The sequence below is a fragment of the Hylaeus volcanicus genome, chromosome 2 (genome assembly GCF_026283585.1).
Source record: "Hylaeus volcanicus isolate JK05 chromosome 2, UHH_iyHylVolc1.0_haploid, whole genome shotgun sequence".
NCBI lineage: Eukaryota > Metazoa > Arthropoda > Insecta > Hymenoptera > Colletidae > Hylaeus > Hylaeus volcanicus.
Window position 1 is genome coordinate 5935039 of NC_071977.1, and position 25890 is coordinate 5960928.

The 25890-nt window shown below is 35.1% G+C and overlaps 7 protein-coding genes across 10 annotated transcripts; 4 read left to right on the forward strand and 3 right to left on the reverse strand.

Moving 5' to 3' along the window:
- The first annotated feature begins 52 nt into the window (after nucleotides 1–52).
- LOC128872810 (integrator complex subunit 1) lies at nucleotides 53–7206 on the forward strand. Of its 2 annotated transcripts, XM_054115867.1 has the most exons (8): nucleotides 53–267; nucleotides 444–626; nucleotides 699–1180; nucleotides 1254–6119; nucleotides 6185–6309; nucleotides 6371–6561; nucleotides 6651–6923; nucleotides 6992–7206. In XM_054115867.1, exons 2-8 carry the CDS (start codon nucleotides 461–463, stop codon nucleotides 7105–7107), a joined length of 6219 nt encoding a protein of 2072 aa, XP_053971842.1. In that variant the 5' UTR covers nucleotides 53–267; nucleotides 444–460; the 3' UTR covers nucleotides 7108–7206. The 2 variants fall into 2 exon arrangements, with proteins under 2 accessions (XP_053971842.1, XP_053971843.1); XM_054115868.1 differs by lacking the exons at nucleotides 6651–6923; nucleotides 6992–7206 and having other exon boundaries at nucleotides 6381–6536.
- LOC128872812 (nuclear RNA export factor 2-like) lies at nucleotides 7169–9800 on the reverse strand. Its single transcript, XM_054115871.1, has one exon. The coding sequence runs from the start codon at nucleotides 8926–8928 to the stop codon at nucleotides 7324–7326; it is 1605 nt and encodes a 534-aa protein (XP_053971846.1). The 5' UTR covers nucleotides 8929–9800; the 3' UTR covers nucleotides 7169–7323.
- Nucleotides 9801–9845: 45 nt separating this feature from the next.
- Nucleotides 9846–10603, forward strand: LOC128872817 (NADH dehydrogenase [ubiquinone] 1 beta subcomplex subunit 2, mitochondrial-like). Its single transcript, XM_054115885.1, has 3 exons — nucleotides 9846–10057; nucleotides 10123–10246; nucleotides 10358–10603. Exons 1-3 carry the CDS (start codon nucleotides 9954–9956, stop codon nucleotides 10430–10432), a joined length of 303 nt encoding a protein of 100 aa, XP_053971860.1. The 5' UTR covers nucleotides 9846–9953; the 3' UTR covers nucleotides 10433–10603.
- Nucleotides 10604–10710: 107 nt separating this feature from the next.
- LOC128872813 (aldehyde dehydrogenase X, mitochondrial) lies at nucleotides 10711–18254 on the reverse strand. 3 transcript variants are annotated; one of them, XM_054115872.1, is made up of 11 exons: nucleotides 18114–18254; nucleotides 13032–13128; nucleotides 12741–12845; nucleotides 12535–12636; nucleotides 12288–12453; nucleotides 11919–12223; nucleotides 11761–11863; nucleotides 11383–11681; nucleotides 11099–11307; nucleotides 10943–11017; nucleotides 10711–10873 (listed from the first exon to the last, which is right to left on the reverse strand). In XM_054115872.1, exons 2-11 carry the CDS (start codon nucleotides 13065–13067, stop codon nucleotides 10804–10806), a joined length of 1470 nt encoding a protein of 489 aa, XP_053971847.1. In that variant the 5' UTR covers nucleotides 13068–13128; nucleotides 18114–18254; the 3' UTR covers nucleotides 10711–10803. The 3 variants fall into 3 exon arrangements, with proteins under 3 accessions (XP_053971847.1, XP_053971848.1, XP_053971849.1); XM_054115873.1 differs by lacking the exon at nucleotides 18114–18254 and adding an exon at nucleotides 16216–16365; XM_054115874.1 differs by lacking the exon at nucleotides 18114–18254 and adding an exon at nucleotides 13214–13359.
- LOC128872818 (tektin-4) lies at nucleotides 13539–18579 on the forward strand. The gene is made up of 6 exons (XM_054115886.1): nucleotides 13539–14799; nucleotides 14899–15208; nucleotides 15289–15503; nucleotides 15586–15808; nucleotides 15871–16025; nucleotides 18120–18579. The coding sequence occupies exons 1-6, from the start codon at nucleotides 14519–14521 to the stop codon at nucleotides 18331–18333; spliced, it is 1398 nt and encodes a 465-aa protein (XP_053971861.1). The 5' UTR covers nucleotides 13539–14518; the 3' UTR covers nucleotides 18334–18579.
- Nucleotides 18430–20441, reverse strand: LOC128872815 (thioredoxin domain-containing protein 5). Its single transcript, XM_054115883.1, has 5 exons — nucleotides 20115–20441; nucleotides 19807–19953; nucleotides 19596–19704; nucleotides 19227–19517; nucleotides 18430–19144 (listed from the first exon to the last, which is right to left on the reverse strand). Exons 1-5 carry the CDS (start codon nucleotides 20291–20293, stop codon nucleotides 18683–18685), a joined length of 1188 nt encoding a protein of 395 aa, XP_053971858.1. The 5' UTR covers nucleotides 20294–20441; the 3' UTR covers nucleotides 18430–18682.
- Nucleotides 20442–20680: 239 nt separating this feature from the next.
- LOC128872811 (leucine-rich repeat-containing protein 40-like) lies at nucleotides 20681–24634 on the forward strand. The gene is made up of 10 exons (XM_054115869.1): nucleotides 20681–20985; nucleotides 21857–22050; nucleotides 22128–22331; nucleotides 22408–22531; nucleotides 22638–22807; nucleotides 22888–23030; nucleotides 23103–23303; nucleotides 23362–23694; nucleotides 23775–23960; nucleotides 24014–24634. The coding sequence occupies exons 1-10, from the start codon at nucleotides 20838–20840 to the stop codon at nucleotides 24117–24119; spliced, it is 1809 nt and encodes a 602-aa protein (XP_053971844.1). The 5' UTR covers nucleotides 20681–20837; the 3' UTR covers nucleotides 24120–24634.
- The last annotated feature ends 1256 nt before the right edge of the window (nucleotides 24635–25890 follow it).

Genomic DNA, 25890 nt, shown 5'->3' on the forward strand with positions numbered 1-25890 from the left:
AGTTGGCGTCATTGGGCGTCATTCCTTCATCGACTCTTCAAGGAAGTATCGATGGTATCGATAGACATCATCGTGATGTCTGCTACTGTTGAGCGAAACGTTGTGTTTGTAAAACATTAACTTGTTGACATAGTGAAATAGTGTTCTATATAGGTTTTCGGTCCCAGTAGATTAATTTATAGAACTTATGTCATCATCAGTGTGCAATGTTCCAAACACATTCTGGAAGAGCATTTTTTGGAAATCGACTGTATAAATGTTGAACAGGTTAGTGCACTGTAGAATCATTCTTTCGAACTATTATGTTTTATAAATTACTCTTTTGGGACATTTTTGGGAAAGAAAGTATACGTCTAAGATTGAAATTGTTACATTTATATGCGATATTTTATGTAAAGAATTGAAGATTAAAATAATTACTAATAACGTATTTTCGAATTTAGGAAATATAAGTATTATAATGGATCGTGGCAAGGCAGGAATTGGTAGGGGAGCAAAAAGTAAGATTGCTCAACATCCTGCTGACCTATTTGCCCTTGGATCCAAAGGTTCGCGTAATGAAACTTCTGACGTTAAGAGACCAGGTGTTATTCATCCTAAACCAAGTAGTAGCTCCTCAACTTCTGGTAAACAGAATGCTGATAATATTTCCCTCCAAAAATTGTAAACCTAAGTTTAATTTATGTGAAATTATGTAGGTAATGACAGAAAAAAGGAATCACCATCTGGACCACTTCAGCCTTTTCAATATATTCCACAAAAGAAACTTAAACTTGCAACTCATGTAACTCATCCAAGACCACCATTCTCGAGTGCTGAAGCATGGGAACTGGTAGCCATAGATAGTGACCCGGCAGATTTTGTACCAATGACTTTGGAAGCTAATGATAATGATGAGGGTGATAAAGTTATAGGCATTATTTGTGGTGCTATCAAGACACTTAAGAATCAAAAATGGAAGCCTGATGCATTGGTTTATATGGGACTATTGTACTTGGCGAAAATTCGTCCATCTATTTTTTCAAATGATTGTATATTACATGCTCTCTCGTCATTGTTGAAACGAGATCAAGCACACAATTATAAAGCTAAAGGAAACCCATTGGTCCCTGTACTCGCGGCTAATTTGTTAATGAAAGGATTTCACGATAAAAGAAATTGGCCAGACATTTTTGTAAAGGTAATTTACATTTACATATTTACACATTTCATTTTTATTAATTTAGAGTTAATCTCTACCTTTGTTTTGACAGTTATACATTGAAGATGCTTTAGGTGAAAGAGTATGGATCGATCACGAAGAATGCAAAGGTTTTGTTGATAACATTTTAACAGGATTTAACACGAGGCATCCTCCAAAAAGCGTTTTACAACCAGAACTGTCTGTTCTGACACCACGTGATTGTCACAGTCCGTCTACCATAGACGACGAAGATCCAGGAGCTTCGTCTATGCAATTTCCGGGAGATAAAGAAAAAATAGAATTCCCTGTGACTCCTAGATATGCTCATTGTATAGAGAATATAGAATTTATTGTATTGGAAGCCGTAAAAGAGCAACTGAATAGGCGGCAACCAGAGTCAATTACCAAGAACTTTTTAAGGCTATTGTCTTCAGCCTGTGGTTTCGTGGAGATCAGAAATATCGCTGTTCCACGATTAGAAATGGGGTTACACAATCCTAAACTGATGAGACCAGCTCAAGAATTGCTAAGCTACATTTGCTATAATTGCACTTCTCACACGCAAAGGGACATCGAAGTTATAAGTCAATTAGTTAAGATGAGATTGAAAACGAAAGCCGTGATCAATCTATACCTGAACGGTGTGAAAGAGTTGATCGGCTTACATCCTGAAAACTTGTCCACCATTTTGAAACATACGATTTATAACGAGTTATCGAATGCACGAAATCCTAACAATATGCCCATGGTGGGTGTAATGTTTCAAACTTTACCCGAGCAATCTGCCAAATTACTCGCAGAAATATTCCAGGATTTATTAATGAACCGAGAAGACTATCTCAGACCTCTCCGTGCCTTGCTTCGAGAAATAGTACGCGTATGTCGACACGACATTAATTTGATTACTTTCGCGCGCACAATGATGGCCGAAAGACAAGATATAGCGCAACAGTTGCTCAACTTTGAATTCAAAGAACGAGTCTTCATTTCCATTGCGGATCTATTATGTCTGTGTATGTTGTTAGCTATCAGCCCACAAGTCAAGGAAGCCGCTGCCCTAGCGCAAAGAGGCGATAAAAAAGACATAACCTTGCTGCATCAATTTCAGAACATGGTGGCAACAATACAATTCGAAACTGTATTATGGTTGCAAAATTTAGCGCCGCAAATGTATGGCATTGGCAAAAATGAACTCCTTCATGCTTTGCATAAAATTTTGTTCCTCGAATCCCCGGAGCAATACTATAAACTGGACAATTGGCCTCCCGAGTCCGACAGAGTATTTTATTTGCGCCTTGTTTCCGATGTTCCCCTATTGCAAAACACATTGTTGAGGCTGTTAGTAATTGGTTACTCGAAAGATAATGGTATTACTCATTCGGAAACGTTAGATTTGGTGGATCAATTAATACGACGAGCAGCGGCTAATTCGACGGAAAGCTTTCCAACCTTACAAGCAGATAAATTAGATATAATCGAGTTAATTTTCAACCTTTGCATCTATCAGCCACCGGGAACTATAAACATACCATCGAATTACGTACCGCCAACATTGGCAATATCGAATCTTTATTGGAAAGGATGGATAATGTTATTGGTACTAGCTGCCCACAATCCGTCTGCCATCGGTGCCATCGCATGGAAGAGATATCCTATTTTGAGGACTCTTATGGAAATGTGCATCACCAACCATTTCTCATATCCCCCACCGACGATGGCGTTACCCGAAATTATAGAACAAGAACGTTCGAAGGAATTGCAAGTCGAGGCTATCGAAAAACAAGAAATACTCGAGTATGAATCGCATTTAGCTGCTGCATCGACGAGAATACAAATATCTGAACAAAATAGTTTGCTATTGTCGCAATTAATCACTATGGAACCAACCGGTATCGCTAGGAGACCGCCTCCAGCAATATTAGAACAAATACAATCATTGAACGTATCCCATAGGTTAGGGCATTTACTGTGCCGATCTCGGAAACCAGACTTCTTGTTAGATATAATACAAAGACAACAGCAAAGTTCATCCCAGAGCATGCCTTGGTTAGCGGATCTTGTACAAAATAGCGAAGGGTCTCTTAGTCAATTACCCGTACAATGCCTTTGCGAATTTTTATTATCTACCACCGCTCAAGCGGTGGAAAAACAACCAAGACAGCAACAATTGTTAGCTCATTTGCAAATGTTGTTAACCGATCCCGAACAAGATCGACAACACGCTTACGAAGTGTTGGAATACTTTTTAAGAAGACTGAGCAGCCAACAAACTAACAGTCGCCTTCAAGCGATTACTGGCCTAAAAATGGTCCTTGAATCGATACCTACCGAGGATGAGCCTATGGACATAGACGGAGACAATGACAGAGAAATATGGCTCCTTAGGAAATTACCGACTATACCCCACTTCCTATCGGTACGTTCTCTGGTATCTACTGCTCTCCGTGGAGCTTGTCAGGTCGAGAACAATCCGGATCTTGTACATGCTTACATATCGTATCTCGCTGTTCATACCACCGACGACGAGCTCCCCGAATTGACTGATCTAGCCAATGAGATATCTCAGCTAGTGGTCGAGCGGAGCACGATCATAGCAGCAATTTTGCCGCAATCGGACTGTGACAATCCTCAGGCCAAGCAAACATTGCACGCCTTTATGGCAATTTTCTGCAATTACTTGGAGAAAGCTCGATCCCCAAGAGGAGAGGAATACACTTGGTCCGAGAGCCAGGATCAGATATTGGTCCAATGGAGTACAGGCGAAGAATGCACAATGCACATTCTAGTTGTTCACGCTATGATCATTCTCTTAACATACGATTCGTCCGACGATGACGTGTTGTTCAATGTTCTGCTCGAAACGTGGTTCCCGTTGAACGCAGAACCACCGAAAGCTTTTCTGGTCGACACGAGCGAGGAAGCTTTGCTCATACCGGATTGGTTGAAGCTGAGAATGATAAGAAGCAATGTTCCACGTCTAGTGGATGCAGCCTTGAAAGACTTGGAGCCACAGCAATTGGTTCTTTTTATACAGAGCTTCGGTATTCCTGTACCTTCAATGAGCAAGTTACTTCATACTTTGGACACTGGTGTGCAAATTGATCCGGATTCGGTTGGCGAAGCGGTGCTCGATAAAACGTATATGGCACAATTAGTCGAAGTTCAACATAGAAGAGGGGCTACTGGAGGGTTAGTTTTCGTGCAAGTTTTGGAATTGATGGAGCCACAGTTACCTGATGAAAATCCTGTGACCATTGGACAGTTACAGGAACCGTTGCCACCTAGCGCTATGGTTCAAAAACAGTCTGTCATACAGTGTTCTGTTAAAACGGATGTCCCACATTTAATCAATAGATTGTTCATCGAAAATATACCAATGAACCAAAAGGTAGACGCCTATCGTCGATTACACAAAACTCTAGCGAAAGACTTACAGAAGTCTGCCAAAGAAAGCGGGGCTGTTGTATTAGCTATACAACACATATGCAGCGTGCTAAGCTCGATGCAAGTTAAACAGTTTTTGGCCTCGCTTGTTCACATGCCACAATATTCGTGTACCTTGATGCGGATAATATTGCTACCTTTGAAGAAGTCGTCCACGACGAAACAGGTGGTCGAATTAGCGCGTAATATGTGTTTAAACTTAATACAATTGATCGGTGATGTGAAAGCACCGATACTTTCGATCTTGAGAGACTTTGCGAACGTGCAATTGACAAAAACACCAAAGAGCATGGAGTTGACGATGTTAATGCAAAATCGAGACCCTGGATCTATCTTGGAGGGCACAGACCCTGTTAATCTAGAGTCAGTGGGACGCAAGTTGTTAGACATTTGTCATAAGCAACAAAAGAATGATGTTCTTATCGAAGCCATGGCAAGGTTGTTAGTAAACGATAGTAACGAGGGCATTCGAAGGCCGCGAACAGGCTTGCTGATAGATTGGCTAGCTTCCGTAGAGCCAGAATTGATTGGCACGTGCCCTAATCTACAAATGAAACTTCTCTTCGGGAAAACGAAGATACAAATGAAAATCGACAATAATATCGTCAGTTCACACTCGTTCAGACCTTACTTGTTGACGTTGTTAACGCACAGGGCAAGTTGGGCGACCTTGTACAAATGCGTTGGGCATTTATTAGACAAATACGACGATGGGTACGATCCAACGGCTGTTATAGATTTTTTGTGGGCATTAACATGCAATCCAAAACTTTGGCAAGGCAGAGACAAATTTACGCCGAAGCATTATGTTCCAGAAAATATCTTACTTTTGTATGAAAAACAATTGTTGACGCTTGTAGCATATGTAGTTGCGGAGGCTGTTATTATATGCAATTGCCAAAGTAGAAATACCGCGCTTGCTCGTATGGATTCTCGTCTTGACTTATTATTACATTGCGTGTCCACGGATGATCATTTGGTATCTAGCGTTGTAAGATACTTAGCTGATCGTATGATGAACGATTCAGACGTGGATTCCGATATGGTGCATCAATTTTTATTACACATGTACATGAAGATGCCGAAAGTAATCTGTTACTTAGATACTTTCCAAACTAAAAAATTTGTCGGAGAAGCAAAGATCACAGAATGGACGGGTTCTGTATTGGATTGTATGAGTCACTCCTTGCTAACGGCCTTAGCTGCAACACCGAGACAAAAATCGTGGAATTCCAAGTCTCAGGACTTCGAATTGTGTGCTAGAAAAATGGCTGCCGTACATCCGATCTTAGTGTTACGACAACTTCCAATGTTAGCGTCGTCATTAATGGGAAGATGTTATTTGGACTTCAGCCAATTTAGATCAGGTCATCACTTGAATCTTTTTGTACAAGTAATGGGACTCCTGGAATTATTGCAGCCACACTTGTTTAGCGAAGAGCATCAAACTGCTCTGGAGAACACGTTAGAAAATTACTTTCAATGTTTTCAGGTGTGTTACGAAGTGTAGATATATATAATTAAGTTTCATCGATTTACGGATCTTTTTATTTATAGAATTACGGGCCGATAAAAGAACTGATACCAATCTTAAACAGATTCATCTCATTACTGCAAGCGTACATTTCTTATGATCCGCAAAGGGCATTGAAATATTTGCAAAAGCATGCTCAGATTCTTCAGTAAGTGATACCTTTGATTTGTTCTAGCAAAATCCAAACATTAGCTTACACTTACATGTAGTGAATTGCAGGTACACTATCCAAATCTAGTTACACTGAGAACACTTGTAGCAGGCATTCCAATGCCAAGAGAAGGCGAAGATGTAGAAGAGATTTTAATCACTGTACCTCCTGCCCCGCCTCCTTCGGAATCCATTATTCCGCAGCATTGGCCGTCGTTATTAACTACTTTATCCAAGATGCAAGGTGAAGGTATGACGATGCGACATAGCTAAATTTCGGTTAAAAAATTTTGTGGAGCCAATAACAAATAAATTTTAATATTACAATATTATTTACAGACGTGTTTAACGCTCTTCAAGAAATCGAACATTTAACATCTCGAAAACCTACAGTTTTGGAGTCTGTAACAGACAGTATAGCGGAATTACTTGTGTCTCCACAGAGTAATATAAGGTCTCTTGCTCATACTTTATTGGCGAGGGCACTGAAGCATCGACCTGCATCAAATGCAAATATACTATCCGCGTTTCAGAGATGTCTGGATAGTCCTAGAGCTGACATTCTAATGTCGGCTTTAGAAAAATTGCCAGAGATCGTATTGTGCATGCAAGGTAAGCTACTTAGTTTGTTTTGTTTAATTTGATAAATCTATATTACGAAAATTGGAATTTTGTTACAGAACATGCTCTACCATTAATGCAAAAGGTGTTTGAATTAGGTGTAAATTCTAATGTGAATACTACACCGTATATAAATAGAACCATCGCTTTGTTAAATATGCAGCAAGGTTGTTAATATTATCAAAACTGTAATTTTTTATTTTGTATAAAATAAAATTGTAAATTTTTTATAGAAAAGTTGTTGGATTTATTTTACTTCCTTCTGTTATATGTATATGTACATACAAATTTTTACTGAAAATTACATGATTATTTTCTTGTAAATACAATGTAAATAATTTTATAAATACAGTAAGTCCTCGATTTATATGGTTAATAGAATTCTTGTACATTACAAAAGAAAAGCTTCGGGCGGTACATTATTTACTGTGTACATGTTCATAAATGTTGTAATTGCCGTCCTTATATCCCAATTGGCCTCCTCAAGGTACTGGTGGCAGAATTTCATGTTCATTGTAGTCAATTCATGCAGAAACGATAGTAGTTGTTCCTTTTCCGAAACACTAAACACAGCTGGTACAAATTTTGGTGAAGTCTTTGTATCAAATTTTGATTCACTGCTACTCGACACATTACTGTTGGCGGGTGTTCCATCGATGTAATACTGATCATTGGTAATGCAGTATTCGTTATCTTCTTTTTGCATAATGATGAAAGTTTTGCTGAAAAACATCGGCGGACAAGCAACATCTCGGAATGAAAACAATCCTTGTACAGAAATTGCGAGATCAGTTTTGCCTTCGTACAAAAAATCGACGTGAAATGATTTAAAATTGTGTATTGTAGGTGGTTGACTTCTTAATGCAGACATGATTTTTTCTGGGCCTCTTAATAAGAATTCTTGACACTTGGCATAATCAACAAATTTAAGTAAATTCCTATTTATAATAAATGTTTTAGTTACTTGTTTATGAACATAATTTACAATAGGCCCCAGTGTCATAGAGTAAAGTGCATCTCTGTCATATAATCCATTCATCACTTGTCTATCATCTTGATCATATAATGTGAAGTAATGCTTCACAAATTGTTTGATAAGGCAAGTTTTTGTACCATCTCTTAAAAAGTTACTTTGAAGAATAGGAACAAATTTTTGCTCTGTATCTATTATAATTCCATCCAATTTTTGCAGATGAGGAAAAACATTTTTTACTGCTTGCACATAGTCCCGACACTTGCTATATTTTGCACACAGTGGATTTCCATCCAGCCAGAGTTCACTTATTTTAAATTCACTAAAATAGCGTAAATAATCCACATCTCCAATATTATTATATCTTAAATCTAACTTGGTCAAATGATAATTAAAAAATTTCTCAAACAGTAGAATGGCTGTGATTTTATTATATTTTAAACTTAATTCACGGACAGGTAGTGTTGTATCATGATTAATTCCTACTTTGGTGCATCTCAAAACGAACTGTAGTACTCTGGGCACAGATATGGGACAATATATGGAGCACAAAGACTTCTCATTTTCAAAATCATCAAGATTTAAGACCTTTTTTGTACGTTCATATCTATAATACAATGCTTGTGCTACAATTTTATTTGGATTCAATGGTAACTGTGTGACCGATAAAAATCCTAATACAATATCTATACGTATCTCATTTCCATTCAGCATAGTTAGACATAAACCTTGATTCACAAGATTTTGAATAGCAGCAGAAGCACTTTTCACCAAGAAAGTACTTTTATTCGAGGATTCCTCTTTACATTTAACAGGCAATAGGACTTCAGGGTCACAAGCAAGAATGATCCTATTCATTATTTCCTTTAATTGACATTGTCTTATATTGTAAACAATGAATTTGTGCCATAAATCTTGACGTGCTGCTAAAATTGATTCTTGATTATTGAAAGATGGTTTGATGTAAGTCAATCTCAATGGTTCCCAAGCTGGAATACTTTCAGTATCTTCTGTGCTTGCCATTATTTTTTATTAGTGTGTGTTACAATATCTTCTGTACGTTTTCACAGTTGCATTACAATATTTAAAAAAACTCAGAATTAAATCTTTATACAATCCATTGATTTATGAAATTTATTCAAGAATAAAATAATATCGAAGAAATACACAGAGCTTGCAGTAAAATAATTTTGTATACGTGTGAATATTATTATGTGTACAATAAGTAATATGTATACGTACAATAATTAAATTAATTATTGCATCTTCTTAATAGGTTAAGTAACATCACATGATCAGATCGAATGACAAGTTTCAAACAAGATGAATGTTTTTCAAAGAAAGCATCATTGCTTCGATATAAAATTAATAGATAGGTGTTTGACTCGGTTTAACCGCATTTATCAATGTTTCACACAAACCTGAGAGACGGTACGGAAATCAATATTATAGGTTAGAGGAGTAAAAGCATAGACGTGTATACAATATGTATATCGGAGTTAGAGTACATCTCTATACTTTTACGAATAAAAGTGAAGCCCAATTCCAGGGAGAAACGACCTCCAATGACCACAGAAATAACCTTGAACCTTAATTTTAATTTATTCAACAAATGGTGTCATCTACTTGAAACACAGTGGCATTTAATTACATATTCTTTTCGTATGTTACGACTTATTGTAGTAATTTAAATTTGAAATTGACACAATCATTTAGTATTATCAACATCAACATCAATGCAAACTTACAATAATACCGTTCATTTGATATCTATCGAATATTAATTTTGTCGAGAATATTTGCTTACCTATACTCCGAATTTGTGTTATTCGATAATTGTTGACCAATAAAATTATGTTTTTACGTGTATAAAGTGAAGTTAGAAGTATAATGTTGATTATACATTCGATCAATCGAAATACCGAAAATTATCAACTTGTTTCTACATAGAGTTGCCAGAGGTCAGGTTTGGTCCGGGTTGTCATTTGGTCATAACCTGGTCATAACCAGTGATAACTTGATCGTTTGAATCATTTATTAATGAAAAAATGTTAATTTCACGAGGTGCAGCGATTTTAAAAAATGGATATCACTATAAACAGGCCAAAAGTGTAGCGACAAATTTGAAATTTGTTCGCTTTTCGCATGCGAAGTAAGTTTATGCATTTGTTACATAATTTTTCTAATAGACATTATGATATGGTTTTACTTTATTAGCTGGTGTTATCGTGCTCCACCCCCGCCAGGGAGACTTGATGTAATAACAGCAGAAGTAACAGGTGGAATTGTATGGTGGTGGACTCTATGGCATCTTTATTATGGTTGGGAGGTCCTTCTGAAGGCAAGTACTATTTTAATTATTATATATATTATAAGCGGTTTTTCGTAAAAACGAAGGATCTGTACATAAATGATCTTCATAATTTTATACTTTTATATTTTATATGTGTAGGGTGAAATACCAGCTCCAATTCCAGAGCACTGGACAGATGAAGAATTAGGAATCCCACCGGATGATGATGAATAAATAACCTAGGTACATTATCTTTATAAATATAAAATCCTCTGTTCTGAGTTAAATATAAAGCCACAATTGCATTCAGTAAAGTTTCCAACGTAGTACTCAAGATAATAACAAATACATTGGTAAACACTCAACTTCTGTATACTGTTTCAATAAATAATCTGTTTGAGTAAATTGTTAAAATTGTTGTCATTTAAAACAATGTATTGTTTTTTATGTATAATTGTAGTGTGTTAATAAGTAACATTCATAATAAAGTTTGATAAATAAATAAACCAAGATGGAGGATCAAAAAATGCAAAACATAATGAATTTATTTATATAAATTTGATGTAACAATTAATTTGGATTATATATATTTATGTACATTAGTTTCAATTACATGTTGGCACCTTAATAGACACTGTTTTGGTTTCGAGATATAACTCCAATCCATCTGCACCTCTAAAAACATAAAGGAAAGCATAATATTTTATCATTGTAATATTTTTCTAGACACAATGTTTAACTTACAGCTCACGACCAATGCCAGATTGTTTAAATCCACCAAATGGAGTCTGAGGTGTAATGGCATCATAGCAATTCACCCTATTTAATATTTAAACAATTTATATATTTCTTATTTTATTTACACGTAACCAACAAAAAATAATTGTTTATAATTCTTACCAAACACTACCAGATTGTACTGCTTGTGCAAATACCAATGCTTTATCGATATCTTTGCTAATCACACCAGCGGCAAGGCCATATCCCGTATTGTTTGCGCGTTCTATGACTTCATCAAGCGTTTCGAATTTCAAAATGGATTGAACGGGACCGAATATTTCTTCTTTAGCAATTCTCATGTTGTCGGTCACGTTAGAAAAGACAGTAGGCTTACAATAAATGGGAGATAATTATGAAAAAGTATAATCCAAATAGCAGATAAAAATTTGAAGTTGAAATTATACCTTGATGAAGTAGCCAACATTGCCTTGACGTTCTCCACCAGTTTCAATTACTGCACCTTCTTCTTTTCCCGATTTAATTAATCCTAAGACCTTATTGAACATAGCTTGATCGATTTGCGGTCCTTGTTGAGTTTTAGAATCGAAGGGATCGCCAACTTTCGTTTCAGAAGCCAACTGTTTGGCGTGTCTGACAAATTCGTCGTAAATTTTCGAATGTACGAAAGTACGCGAGCCAGCGCAACAATTTTGTCCGTGATTTGCAAATACTGCATCGTATGCAATTTTTGCAGCTTCTTTAACTATAAATAATTTCCAGTTAATATACCGCGCTCTATAGCATAAATATATAACACTTCGTGAAACGTATTATCAACGTACCATCGACGTCATCAAAAATGACCAAGGGACTCTTGCCTCCTAATTCAAGACTAACGCGTTTGAGATTTGTTTTAGCGGAAGCTGCCATTATTATATGGCCAACCTACGAATTAATTGGTATTAAATCATTTTTAATTGTTAGATCAATAATTACGTACATCTGTGGATCCAGTGAATGCGACTTTACGAATATCGGGATGTTCCGCGATAGCTGCACCAGCTGTTGGGCCATATCCTGTAATAACATTTACAACGCCTGGAGGAAATCCAGCTTCCCTAGTAAGTGCTGCACAATAAAGAGCAGATAATGGAGTCTGTTCAGCTGGTTTCAAGACAATAGTACATCCAGTAGCCAATGCTGGACTCCATTTCCATGCCAGCATAAGAAAAGGATAATTCCAAGGAATAATTTGACCCACTACACCGACTGGTTCCTTTCGCGTAAACGTAACAAGATTTCCATCTAAACAATAAATGGTGTTAGTGTCTTCTCTGGAGTAAACAATTTCTTATAAAAGTTAATATACCTGATGGAATAGTGTCGCCAAGGATTTTATCGCACCATCCGGCATAATAACGAATTGTTGCTACGCTCATGTTTACATCAAAAACTGCATTACTATATGGTTTTCCATTATCCAGAGTTTCAAGAGTGGCAATATAATCTAAATCGCGTTCGAGGAGATCTGCAAACTAGACAGAGACAATATGATAATACAGTATTAAAAGACTGGGTCATAAAAATAATTTAAAGTTATATAATAGGCATTGTACTGTGTTCATAAGCCTCCCTCTTTCGGATGCATCCATGTTTCGCCATTTTGATCCTCTGCTGAATGCTTTCTTTGCAGCTGCAACTGCCTTGTCTACATCCGCCTGTACAATATAATATAAATGTATATAAAACAGTGTGCTGCACAGAAATTGATTTAACGTTACATAACTTATAAAATACAAGTGTAACTCTGAGTATAATTTACCTTGTCACCCTCAGAGACTTCGACAATGACAGTGCCATCAGCTGGATTTATAGTGGGAAATTTTTTACCACTTTGTGCATCCACAAACTCATTGTTAATAAACAACTGAAAACGAATATGCTATTAATAAAAATTCTAGGCTACGCATGATTTCTCTGTAATTTATATAAACAAATTCATTTTAAGCTATTATTTGTCCTGTACAATTTTCTGGTTTTCAGTTAGTTACCATTAATGCAATAGTTTATTTTTTATTTTTATTTTCTAATAACGTAAAAGTAAATTATTTACCTGTGTGTACTTGATATCTGGCAATATACGTGTCATCTTTCTGTCTGCTTTCTTCGACGGTTTGTTTGTGTATAACAGGCAGTTCACTCTGAATCAACTTAAGTATATATATATTGTTAGCCTTTAGATAAAAGTAATATCACACATATGTTTTGGAATGAGTTTGTAGATATGAATCTTACCGAAGCCACAAGTGCTCATTTCAGAATATAACTTTCATATCAGAAAGAAAAACAAAAATACAATTGTTTTTTTCGTGCTTTACGCTTATTGCATTTAAATGGTGGTTTCACCTTCGCTACGTTTAAGTAATAAACATTCGAACGTCGGGTAACAAATTATGCCACACGGGCCACATCTCTGGTTGATATGAGGTTACGATAAATTAGGAAACGTGATAAGAGCGAATACTACTTTTATCTGCTTTTATCTTACGTATTTAAATGCATTGCTGAACATGTAATTGATTGCAAGTTAATTGATTTATCAACTTATAATACAATATTATCAGGTTTTGACTCTTCCAAGTTATTGAAATTAATGAAACTATATTGAACAGATTTTTATTAAGTTTATTTAAAACTCTCTTCGATGTAAATAACATTCAGTTGCTGGGGGCTATTAAATCGATAAATCTCAATACTGTTCCCTGAAGAAGCCATCATTCGGAAATAATTCGTCGAAATTAAATTGTATCGTTAATTACATCAGAAGATTGTCCGCAATCGCAGACATTGTTATCATCTTTTCGAATTTAATTCTTGTTAATCCGAACAAGTATTTGACATGGATGTTAAACAAGATTCCTCGAGAGAAGCATTCCAGCAGCTTCCATACAACGGAACCGGTGATGCGGTAAATTAATTAATTTCAACGTAATAATTTATTGAATTCCATCTCTATTAGAGAAAATCAACGACATTGTACGCAGTTCATTAAAATGCAAAATGCATGTACTGTTTTGCGATTAAGCCATTAATAATTCAGTGTTAATAGTCTCGGACACTTGGCGATAATGTAATCGGACCTGTCATGATTCATTCAAAAAATTTCCATTACATTTACGTTACATACGTTGACGGTTCGGAGATTGATTTTTCTTTTTTATATTGATATTTATGGCGCTCTAAATCGTGATATTTATAGCGATTATCAGCTGATATCAAGGCCAACTTGATGCGTAATGGAGATAACGGATACAGATTTGCATATTGATGCCCAAATCTTTTCAAAAAGATAACTTATTAGGGATATGCGAGCCGCTTGACATTCGAGCTCAAGTCGGCCCATTAGAAATTCCAGCGAAACATGGGAACTTTCGGGCAGCCCGATTGCCACGACCAGCTCATAACTCGATCAGACATTGAACATTTTTCAAAGAAGGAAACGCGACAAACATGTCGGCAAACTTCGGGGCGGGACTCACGTCGGCTTTGTACACCCTTACAACTTATGCGTGTTCAAAATGAATACTTTTCCAGCCTGTTATGCCCTGTCCCATGATGGAATCTACCAAAGGTGAAACGGGAGACAAGCCACCTCCTTACTTTACTCAACCGGGAGACGAATTTCCGGTACAACCGGAAGGATCCATGGAACCGATCGGTCCATGGGCCACGGGTCGCGTAACGTTCAACCCTAAAGATGGTTTAACAGGAGTGAGACCAGTTGTCGATCGATATTCTGTAACTCAATTTGGAGCACCTCAATGGAGAGCCCACAATCAAAAGTTTTTCGAACAATCGAATGAAAAGATACGAGACACCCAGTACGCTGGCAAATATTTACGCTTGAACCTTTACAATTGATTCGCATATCTGTTTTTTTTTCCATCGCGTATGAGTAATTCCACGTCATGTATTTTTAGACTTGCTATAAACAACGCGAAACGATGCGTTGATAAATCGTACAGAGAGGCGGACAAGAAACAATTGGAATCGACGGATCATTTGAAGGATCGAGCAAGAGACGTGCATCAGTGGAAAACCGAATTAGAACACTTCATACTTGACATTACCAAAGAGATTGAATTATTGGAGGCTGAACGACGACGTGTCAAACACTCCTTATCGGTTCTCACGATTCCCGAGTCGATCGCTGGGGAATTTTTACAATTGCGTTCTAAACGCCTCGAATCCGACCTTATCCGAGACGAAGTCGAGGAGGAGTTAACGAAAGTTAATACTGATAGTATTTTTAGCTTCTTGTGTGTTTATGAATGCATCTATTATTGGTATGTTCGAGTTCATTTTTGCAGGAAGTAGCTCTTTGCTATGAAATACGCGATCTGCTCGGTAGAACTCGAGAACAAATAGAAATGCAACTGATCGAACTGAAGGCAGCGAAAACAAGAATGGAAGTCGATTGGACTGATAAGACAGACGCTTACAGCATTGATGCCCACGCTTTACAATTAAAAAACAATTCTCCGGTTATACTGTGGGCACCCGGTGCTACAAGATTTCCGGCGGAGTATGCATCAAAATTAAGCCCAGAGCAAACGATGAACCAAAAGAATTATTTTTTTTATAAACGATTTCTTTGTTTTCCATAGACAATCGACACCTGCGAGTTACGAGCATTACACGCGAGAAAGTTTAAGCGACGCGGAGTCTGCAAAGCAAAAATCGGCGAACCTGAGGTCCACTTTGAGCGCAATATACACGAATTCAATTAAAGATCTTCGCGATCAAGCTACCCGCGTGGAACTCGTATTAGGAGAAAAGATTAAGCTTACGGAAGAAGTCCGTCTACAATTAGAGAAAGAATTGCTTCGCGTGAGTTCAATTGTATCTGTGGTGTTCGCCTATTATGATTAAAAAGAACAATCTTCTTTCAGTGCTTGCATGAGTTAGCAAATACTGAAAAAGCTATTGATGAGCTTCGTCATTCAACGAGGGGCTTGGATTGTGCAATGAAAGTGGCGCAAACTCGATTGGCGAATAGATTACAACGTCGTAACGTTGAAAGCTGTCGTGATGTACCTCAATTTGCGTAAGTGTTCTATATAATCGCGTAAACGTTGTAAAAATAAGCATTGATGATAGCGTAACTGACAAGAGCAGGACACTATTAGTAGTCCGTTAGGACAACATAATGTGCAAATATTAAGGCGTACTAATTTGGCGTTTTCGAGAAAATTGTTAGAGAAGTTTTTACGTTCCGAATATGTATCGGTATTCACCTATGTGCGTTGCGAGTATAAGTATGAAATGGCAGCGGTCGGATGCTTAGCGTTCAAGCTCCGTAATCTCTGGATCAGGTGTCGAGTTCCGCTCGTGGTTCTCTTTCTTGTCACACTGGTCATATTTTTTCTTGAACATTACAATTCAAAAATAATACAATGAAAACGTGCATTTACTTGCATGAATTTTTATTGAATTTCCAATCTTATCTGCCTATAGGCAGATCTACATTTCTACTAAATGTATTTAGTTATTTTAATTATTTCAAGATTTTGCTAAGAAAACGCTTGTCACACTGGTCATATTTTTTCTTGAACATTACAATTCGAAAATAATACAATGAAAACGTGCATTTACTTGCATGAATTTTTATTGAATTTCCAATCTTATCTGCCTATAGGCAGATCTACATTTCTACTAAATGTATTTAGTTATTTTAATTATTTCAAGATTTTGATAAGAAAACGCTTGTCACACTGGTCATATTTTTTCTTGAAAAGGCAGATTTTTTCTTATAGGCAGATCTACATTTCTACTAAATATATTTAGTTATTTTAATTATTTCAAGATTTTGCTAAGAAAACGCTTGTCACACTGGTCATATTTTTTCTTGAACATTACAATTCAAAGATAATATAATGAAAACGTGCATTTACTTGCACGAATTTTTATTGAATTTCCAATCTTATCTGCCTATAGGCAGATCTACATTTCTACTAAATATATTTAGTTATTTTAATTTTAGTTATTTTAAAAATTAAAGCTTTATTTAATCCAATAAAATTATATGCAAACAAATCGAAAACAAACAATAAGAAGAAGTTTGGTTGTGTTTATGTATAACTCATTTTACATTCCTGCATTGTGTGGTATCGTTCGAAACATTCACTTATGTGCAAGACCGGCTTTGTCGAACAAGTTGCACAACACCTCGACTCTTTTCTTCCATGCTTACTTTTCGATTAGAACATACTACACAGTCTTTACTCCTTCCTGTATCATCTCGCCGAATAATACGTAAATGACCGTTCAGCCTTTCTGCTGTTTTAGAAGTCGTAGGATTCTTGGATTCAGTATCTCGAAAATCTCGAACCAATTGACCCACTAAACAACGTACAAATTGTAGATTTGTTCATTTTTTATATTGTGTTTCTTCTGATGTCTCCGATATAATATATACGCATTTATGACTGATTGTGAGACTTCCAAGCTTCTTGCGAGTCGCAACTAAGTTGGGCAGCTATATGCCGACACGCATCCGGAACGGTAAAAAGGCTTGGGCGGCTATTTGCCGACACTTGTCCGCAAAGGGTTAAAAACAAAAGAACCAAGAGCGGAACTCAAACCAGCGACCCAGGGACTACGGAGCTTGAACGCTAAACATTCGACCCCTGCCATTTCATACTTATACTCGCAACGCACCGATACACATTCGGAACGTAAAAACTTCTCTAACAATTTTCTCGAAAACGTCAAAGTAGTACGCCTTAATATTTGGAGATTATTTTGTCCTAATGAACTACTAAAAGTGTACAAAGTTTGAAGAATATCCGTGATCCGAACGTCGTGTCCTGCCCTTGTGAGTGAAATAGATTGTGCGTTCGAGCAGGTGTTTGTAAGCGAGTATTTATAGAATTTGGGAAAAATATAGAGAAAGGAAAGTGTCTATCCTGGGAGAAACGTAAGCCATTATAATAAATGTAATCGTGATTTTCTTAAAATCTACAAAAGAAATGATATTTATTCTGTAAGAGGTACAAGATTTCTCACAAAATTACAAATTTTTTGTTCGATTATTCAACGATTGTCCAGGATGGAAAATTGCGTGTTCTTTTTTTCCATATTTTTCCCTTGTGTTAACTAATATTAACTAAATATGTGTTTATGCTTCACTTACAATTAGTCTCGTCGAGGAGGTAAAAATGTTAAATGAACGCACGTCGGCAATGCTAGCAGAATTGAAACGAGCCGAGGAGACGCAAGCTGGTCTTGTTAAAGCAAGGAGTGACCTCGAACGAGAAATAATCGTGAAACGTAAAACACTGTACATAGATAAACAACGTGGTCAACTACTACGATCGTTTTATCCTTCGGCTACAGCTCTTTCTGGTTTTTAATAACTATATCGCGGTATCTTAATTTAAAATATCAAGTATTAAAAAGAAATTTTCGATTTTATACGATATAAAAACATATGATAGAGACATGTTAAATACGGTTAGTTCTGTAAATGTATTTTGGAAGTACACGACTTAGTCACACAAAAATATAGTAGTCTTAGGATTTATGTATAATTGTTTTATAGTATTTTTGTTTTGATATTTTATAAAAAAATGGAAAATATAGGGCCTGGATGTCTTGGAGTTTCTTTGTATGACGCTATCGTACATTCATATATAATTAAATTAAGTATTACACATTTAAGTTTAAAAACACCTTAAATTATGCTATCTTTTCGGAATTAGTTTATAGTTCGTCGTGCGGTTGCACATAACTGGCTACAAATTCATATAAATCGTCGAGACTACGAGCACCACTGTATTCAGACACTTTGTGTCCATCACGATATAAATATAACGTTGGAAATCCATCTACTTCTTGTTCATTGCACAATTCTTTACTTGCATCAAGCGTACAGTCTACTTTGATTATGTTCACGTTCTCATTTGTGAAGAACTTTTTCCCGAGGTCTTCCCAAATAGGAGCTAAACGTTTACAGTGTCCACACCAAGGTGCAAAAAACTTAACAAACGAGACGCCTTTTTCAATGCCATGTTTAAAACTCTCACCGGTTAAACTGAGCACTGTATGTAATGTATTGTCGGAATGACAAGTATTAACATTTGTTTGGTCGTTGCTCTTTTCAAGCATTTTTGATACATAAGCTTTTAACTCTTCGTGAGTTCGTTGACCTGAATATTTATCCACCTATAAGTTCATGGTCAAGGGTTACCAGAATTTTTCAAGAAAAATTAAAATAATAAAAATTAAGGTAATATTTATACATTACCTTCTTTCCATCTTCGATCCAGAGCAATGTTGGATATCCCTTTATATCAAATTGACTACAAACACCACGATGTTGTGTACAATCTACTTTAGAAATGGTAACATAATTACTGTTACGTAGACTGTTAGCTAATTCTTCCCATGTAGGAGCTAATTTCTGGCAATGACCACACCAAGGTGCATAAAACTTTACAAAATGGTAACCAGTGGATACATGCTTATCAAATGTATCCTCTGTTAGTTCTATTAAACCATTTACCGCTTCGGGAGGTGATGGTACAACGTCTGCAACCTAATTTGTTCAATTTCAGATTAAAAAAATGGATTTCTTCATGTTGTAATGCAATAAAAGTATTCTGCTAATAATTACCTCAAGAGTAGTGCCTAGTTGATCAACAAGGAAAGAAATTAGCGAAGGCAAATCCCTTGTACCTCTAAATTTAATGCCTTTAGTTTCCCCAGCTTTAAACAATTTCAGCCTGCAAAATTATTAAGACTAAAGTTTATTTCTTTATATATAAATGTATGTATAATTTGTATTGTTTCCATTATTATATACAATAAGCTGATTCTATACACACGTAGGATATCCAGTAACATCATGTTCGGTGCATAAGCTACTGTCTGTAGTACAATCAACCTTAGCAATCTTTAAATTATGGTATTCTTTGTTTGACATCTCTGCTAACTGTTCCCAAGTGGGTTCAAGTCCTTGGCAATGTCCACACCTAACAAAAATAAAAATATATCATTGTATCATATACAAATATTATATATAAGTTTTCTAATCCAACTTCAGTTTTTTAATAGATCATTTAGATTATAAACATTATGCTTCAATAATAATTTTTTTTTTGACACAGTAAATACAAACAAATTATACATGTACCATGGTGCATAAAACATGACAAAATGATTTTTCTTCTTAATCTCTGACAAAAAATTGTCTTTGTTGTACTGTACTGTGTGTACTTTATCTTCTTCTTCACTGTTAACTTGGCTTAGCATAAATATAAACAAAAAGATATGTCTTTTTAACATGTTAGAACACATAGAATGCGTAGTCATTTTAACGAATAATAAATGATTGACTGGGTATTTTAAGTATTTCGAGTAAATATATCGCTGTCGGAGATAGAATCACACTGTCTTCCAGGCTCCCACATAAATGGATCGATGGTTGGTCGGTTGGTTTTGGGTTTTGGCCGTTCGGCCCCCGGGACATCAAATGATCGATACGATTCCGCCCCCCATTATCGCAACACGCACTGGAGGCAACATTTCGCTATAAAATTCCTGAAATTTAGTCTCGTACAGCAATTTAGTAACTTTCTAAATAATTACGTTTATTGTATATCGTTCAAAGCAGAATATAATTTTCAATATACTCGTTACGATATTATATACTATTTATTTCAAATAGCGAGTGCCATGGTAGTCATATTTCTCCGTTCATAGAGACTGTCCTAAGTATACGTCTATGGACAAAACGCACGATATACTATCTACTTATTTTACGTGATGCGTCATGTAAAAAGTAGGGGAGGTTCATCATTAAATCATTCTGTATCGCGGATATTAATCCGTCAAAAATGTTCGCAATAAGTACAGAATGAGTGGTGTTAAGAAAAAAATCAATCATAGAGCGGTGTTTAAACGACGAACAAAACATGATGATAACGCTGAATTATCGGAAGTTCTCATTATATCTGCGAGAAAGACCGGAAATTTGAATCTCTCGTCGAGAGGTTTATACACGGGTATTTTCAACGTTTGAAAATGACATAAATGTTGTTCAGATATATTTTTAGACACATTTAAAATCATTCGAATGCTTGATACTCAGATGTGCACTCGTAAATGGAATGAATGTGCATGCCACCGTTCGTATTTATATTACATTGTTATTTTGATGGTTTTAATGTACACCGTTTCGATGTTTTTAACGGAGAAGTCTCGAATGAAAATAATGTTATAAAATAAAATTTGTTGTATGCAACGTGTATCTTACAAGTAGCACTAATTATGTGGACTCCATGCATATTATTATTCTGAATGTAACAAGTGATTGTTCCGTTGTTTTGTAGTGACAAAATTGCATTATATGATCTACAAAATTTCTTATCTATATTCGTTTGGTAATAGTACATTTATAAACATCAATTGTCTGTGGTTAGGAAACAGCTGTAGCCTAGTAAAATTTGCACTACCTGCTTCATGCTTCTCAATGGCATTTCATTTCTTATTGTTTCATTGTATTGAAAAATTAAAATTATTACAAATATATCATTGCATTACATATCATTTTTTGTATTATTGCACCCATCCATCCTGTTTAAAGAATCAAATAAATATAGTATACAATGTCTTTAGTTACTTTATGATTATGAAATCAATTTTTTTTTATTTTTATTTTTATTCATAGATAGCTTTGCATGTTAGACAGTGAATCATGCGATAGAACAAGCAATATTTTCAATAATATCATACAAGATCACCAAAAGCATATATTAAGGTAAGTTATTATTAGTTACAGAGTTTGTACATGTAATGTAAAATTATGTTCAGAATATCATATAAATTATTTGTATAAAGCGTATCATATATGAAAACTAATACAATCTGTTACAGTACCCAATAGAGTATGGAGTATAAATGAATTAACAGAAGAAGAAGTAAAGGAGCTACACATTGAGCTTGATTATGTGCACAAAAATGAACGTTGGTGGGAGCAGGAACCACTTAAGATATTGGATTTGAGTTGTAATAGTTTAACTAGAATTGATTCAAAAATACAATGTTTAACAGAATTGACAACATTGCTAGTATGTGTTCAATTTGATCTAATATTTACTTACAGAAAATTGTAATAAAATATAATAAAATTATGTAATTTTCATAGTTACACAATAACTTATTAGAGGACTTACCTCCAGAGATTGGAAATTTAAGTACATTAAAAGTACTAAATGTATCTAACAACAAATTAGAGAACCTACCACATCAATTTTACAAGTTGAACGAATTACATCAATTATATTTAAAGAATAATTGTTTAAGAGAACTTGATTCTGCAATTGGTGATTTAATTATGTTATCTCATTTGGTAACTTATGATACAATTTTTATGTATATTAATATACTTTCATGTATCCAAATTTTGAAGTATTTTCTATACATAGGATTTGTCATGTAATAATTTGTCCGAACTACCATTGGGAATGGGATTTTTAGTACGATTGATTTCTTTGGATGTAAGCCACAACATGTTAAAAGAATTGCCATCTGATTTAACAAGTATGAGAGGTATAGTTTACTACTAGTAATTTGAAAAGAAGAGACAGTTTCACACTGTTTCTTCCTTTGTAATATGGAAATTTTATAAATATTGGAAATACTCTTTTGCAAATAGTGTTACAAAAGCTAGATGCAAGTTATAATGAGTTGGAAATCCTACCACCCCTGGGTGAATTAAGGAAGGTAGAAACAGTAATGTTGCAAGGAAACAAGTTAAAAACATTTCCTAACATGTCTGGGTGTATATTATTAAAAGTACTACACTTGACTGCTAATGAAATTACTGTATGTATATCTATTATATTTCTATGTAGAAACAATGTATATTATTGTAATATTATGTGTAATAGATACATTGTGTTTAGGAAATTGATATGTCTTGTTTGGAAGGTGTTGGACAATTGAGAACATTGACATTAGGAAGTAATAAAATTACTACGATACCAGAGGAAATAATAAAATTAGTAAATCTGGAAATTTTTGATTTGTCGTGCAACAATGTAACTAAGTATGTTATTTCACATATATCGGCGTTACATGTAAAAAAACCATTTTAAAGATAATACTATTAATTTTATAGAATACCAAGTTATATTGGTATAATGCCAAATATAAAACAATTAACAATCGATGGAAATGATGTACAGAATATAAGACACGATATAATACGATGCGGCACGTATCGTATTTTAAAACACATACGTCAAAATGTTAACAGTACAAATGTAAATACAACAGAGTATTCGATATCTGATGGAGATACAAATATTTATCCAGATAAGTATGTATTTGTAAAGTATTCGTAGTAAATATTTTTTAAATTGTTCGTAATATTTCAGATATACTATGCAAAGTACAAAGTTGCTCAGTTTGGCTGGCCAAAATCTTGTCGAATTACCACAAGAAGTTTTAGAAGATGCATGTAAAGCAGATGTAGGCACAGTGGATTTAAGTAGGAATAAGTTATCTGTTTTACCTGAAAAGTTGTCAATAATTGCAAGAGTTAGCGATTTGAAACTAACGTCTAACCACCTAACACATATACCAGAATGGATAGGTGAAAAGTATCAATTTTTGCAAGCTTTGGATTTAAGTAAAAACAATTTATTATCACTTCCTTCTAGTCTTGGTTTATTGAAATATTTACGAGAAATTAATATCTCATTTAACAGGTACTTTATAAGCATTGTATATAAACAGTTGCAATATTTGTACTTTTATTTTGTTATGTTTTATTTTGCATATTGTACAGATACAAAGAAATACCAGAATCTGTATATGACGTTGAATCGTTGGAAATATTTATAGCAAATGATAATTTAATATCTGAAATCGACGTATCATCCTTGCAAAAATTGAGGAAACTTGCAATATTGAATCTTGCTAACAATAACATTGGACATATACCACCAGAACTCGGCAATTTAAAGAATCTAAGGTGAGTCGGAATATCGACTTTCTTTAAAAAGTTATAAAAGTATACATTTGCAGGATGTTATCTTTATCTGGAAATTCTTTCAAACAACCAAGACAAGCAATATTGGCCAAATCTACAGAAGAGATCCTTGCATATCTTCGAGACAGGATACCGCAATAGAAAACAATCAACAAATTGTTAAAGTGTCTTAAATGTTTATTCTGATTAAAAATATATTGCGTGAAAGGTGTAACAACAACAGATACGTGTCAAAAAAATTGTATACATGTCTTAAATAAATTATTTGAGGGAACATTTATTTGACAAGAATTGATCGGAATTTACATCGATTAGGTATAAATAAATCAATAAGTGTATATTATTAAGACATTATACACATGTTTCGAATACGATTTGTAGACAGTTTGTAAATTAATTTAAAAATTGCCGCGCCTTAAGCTTCCCGACCTCCCTAGAAAATCATTTTTTGATTTAACGTTTAGATTCTCTGAAAGAATTCGCTTCTTTCGTCGTTCTCGAGCACTTATCACGAGGACTGGTTTGATAAAAGCCAGAATTAGGTGTTTTCTCTAAACAGGCGCTCTTTGGCTTCGGTTTTTGTTTGTTTTTAGTACTTAATGATCGCCGAACGATTTCTTCGATAAATCTTTGTTCCTTCTCGTTCATGTCAGACATTAAGTTGCTCCTTTGACTATTTTCTTGTTCTTTGCGACTACAAATTAAATCATAATTTCATTAATTCCACAGTATCTCAAGGAGTCTTTCATACTTAAACTTTTACAAAGAAACTTTTTCAAGTCCTAAAAATATATTTTAAAATTATTATATCGACACCTCTAAAACTAGCGTAGTTATGGAAATTGTTGAGGGAATGTTCGCACGAAATTCGTAAATGGCGCGAGTACAACTTTGAAGTCGTGCTAGTGTCTCCGAAGATTGTGATACTAATCTACTGATTTTTGCAAAATTTTATGTACATTTAAAGTAAACGTGGATCTCTATCGACGTGACTACAAGCTGAGTGATCAAGATTTCAAGATCAATCAAGATCAATCAAGACTTCGAGATCGATTAAGAGGCGAGACTTGGACACATTAGTTTTGCGATTATTACTTGGATCATCGATAGGACAAGATAAAGTTAGTATACCATACGCATCGCTTGACATAACATTTCATATTTTAGAGATCAATTATTTTGGATAAAGAATTAATCTTAAAGTCCACGTACATTACAACGCGGGTACAATAGGTCTGACAAGGGGTTAACAGATCTATGGTGTTGTAGATTTGCATGACGATTTAGACGTTCAATCTATAGATATCAAACATCATAAACTTCGAAGCTTTTGTGCCATTGGGCTTTAGTTTTTATAATATTAATTGTCCACGACGCTATAGATGTGATGTCTCCTCGTGAGTATATTAAACCTTTACACTCAGCGCCATCTCGTGGCGAAATGTTCAAACAGGAGTCACATTAAATAGTTTACCATTGGAGTCACGTAATTTATCGTAATGATATTTACTTTACCGACTGATATATTTATGATTATTTTGATATATATTTTGTCTGTTTCAATTATTTTTCGATTAATATTCACATAATATATCATAATTTATATATGAAAGCATAAAATTTCATATCAATAATAGATAACAAAGTATTGGTTATCCTAGCAAAAAGCCTGACAGACTATTAGTCGGTAAAGTGTTAATACCCACACTCGGAATGGTTCAGAAATTCATTTCGCATTTTTTTTTTCGTTAGGTGGAAAGTGAAATGGAAGGGCCTGCCACGAAGTCCATAAAAATGGAATTTCCGACGTACTTAACGTCTCCCCCACCGAGAAGAAAGGAACAGGGGAAAGCAGGAATCCCTAGGTACGTTAAACGAGTAGGAAGCTTGCAAGCTCGCGTCTCGTTACGTG

Coding starts and splice junctions, on each gene's coding strand:
- LOC128872813 (XM_054115872.1), bottom strand. CDS start 13,067: ATGACACGTATATTGCCAGATATCAAGTACACACAG. Junction 12,637..12,740: donor AAGTCTCTGAGGGTGACAAG/GTAAATTATACT, acceptor TATATTGTACAG/GCGGATGTAGACAAGGCAGT. Junction 12,454..12,534: donor GAGGGAGGCTTATGAACACA/GTACAATGCCTA, acceptor GTCTCTGTCTAG/TTTGCAGATCTCCTCGAACG.
- LOC128872812 (XM_054115871.1), bottom strand. CDS start 8,928: ATGGCAAGCACAGAAGATACTGAAAGTATTCCAGCTTGGGAACCATTG.
- LOC128872815 (XM_054115883.1), bottom strand. CDS start 20,293: ATGACTACGCATTCTATGTGTTCTAACATGTTAAAAAGACATATCTTT. Junction 19,705..19,806: donor GATGTTACTGGATATCCTAC/GTGTGTATAGAA, acceptor ATAATTTTGCAG/GCTGAAATTGTTTAAAGCTG. Junction 19,145..19,226: donor GGATCGAAGATGGAAAGAAG/GTAATGTATAAA, acceptor ATGAACTTATAG/GTGGATAAATATTCAGGTCA.
- LOC128872817 (XM_054115885.1), top strand. CDS start 9,954: ATGTTAATTTCACGAGGTGCAGCGATTTTAAAAAATGGATATCACTAT. Junction 10,058..10,122: donor GTTCGCTTTTCGCATGCGAA/GTAAGTTTATGC, acceptor TTACTTTATTAG/CTGGTGTTATCGTGCTCCAC. Junction 10,247..10,357: donor GTTGGGAGGTCCTTCTGAAG/GCAAGTACTATT, acceptor TTATATGTGTAG/GGTGAAATACCAGCTCCAAT.
- LOC128872818 (XM_054115886.1), top strand. CDS start 14,519: ATGCCCTGTCCCATGATGGAATCTACCAAAGGTGAAACGGGAGACAAG. Junction 14,800..14,898: donor GAAAAGATACGAGACACCCA/GTACGCTGGCAA, acceptor ATGTATTTTTAG/ACTTGCTATAAACAACGCGA. Junction 15,504..15,585: donor GCTACAAGATTTCCGGCGGA/GTATGCATCAAA, acceptor TGTTTTCCATAG/ACAATCGACACCTGCGAGTT.
- LOC128872811 (XM_054115869.1), top strand. CDS start 20,838: ATGAGTGGTGTTAAGAAAAAAATCAATCATAGAGCGGTGTTTAAACGA. Junction 22,332..22,407: donor TAATTATGTTATCTCATTTG/GTAACTTATGAT, acceptor TTCTATACATAG/GATTTGTCATGTAATAATTT. Junction 23,695..23,774: donor ATTAATATCTCATTTAACAG/GTACTTTATAAG, acceptor CATATTGTACAG/ATACAAAGAAATACCAGAAT.
- LOC128872810 (XM_054115867.1), top strand. CDS start 461: ATGGATCGTGGCAAGGCAGGAATTGGTAGGGGAGCAAAAAGTAAGATT. Junction 627..698: donor TAGTAGCTCCTCAACTTCTG/GTAAACAGAATG, acceptor GAAATTATGTAG/GTAATGACAGAAAAAAGGAA. Junction 6,120..6,184: donor ATTACTTTCAATGTTTTCAG/GTGTGTTACGAA, acceptor TTTTATTTATAG/AATTACGGGCCGATAAAAGA.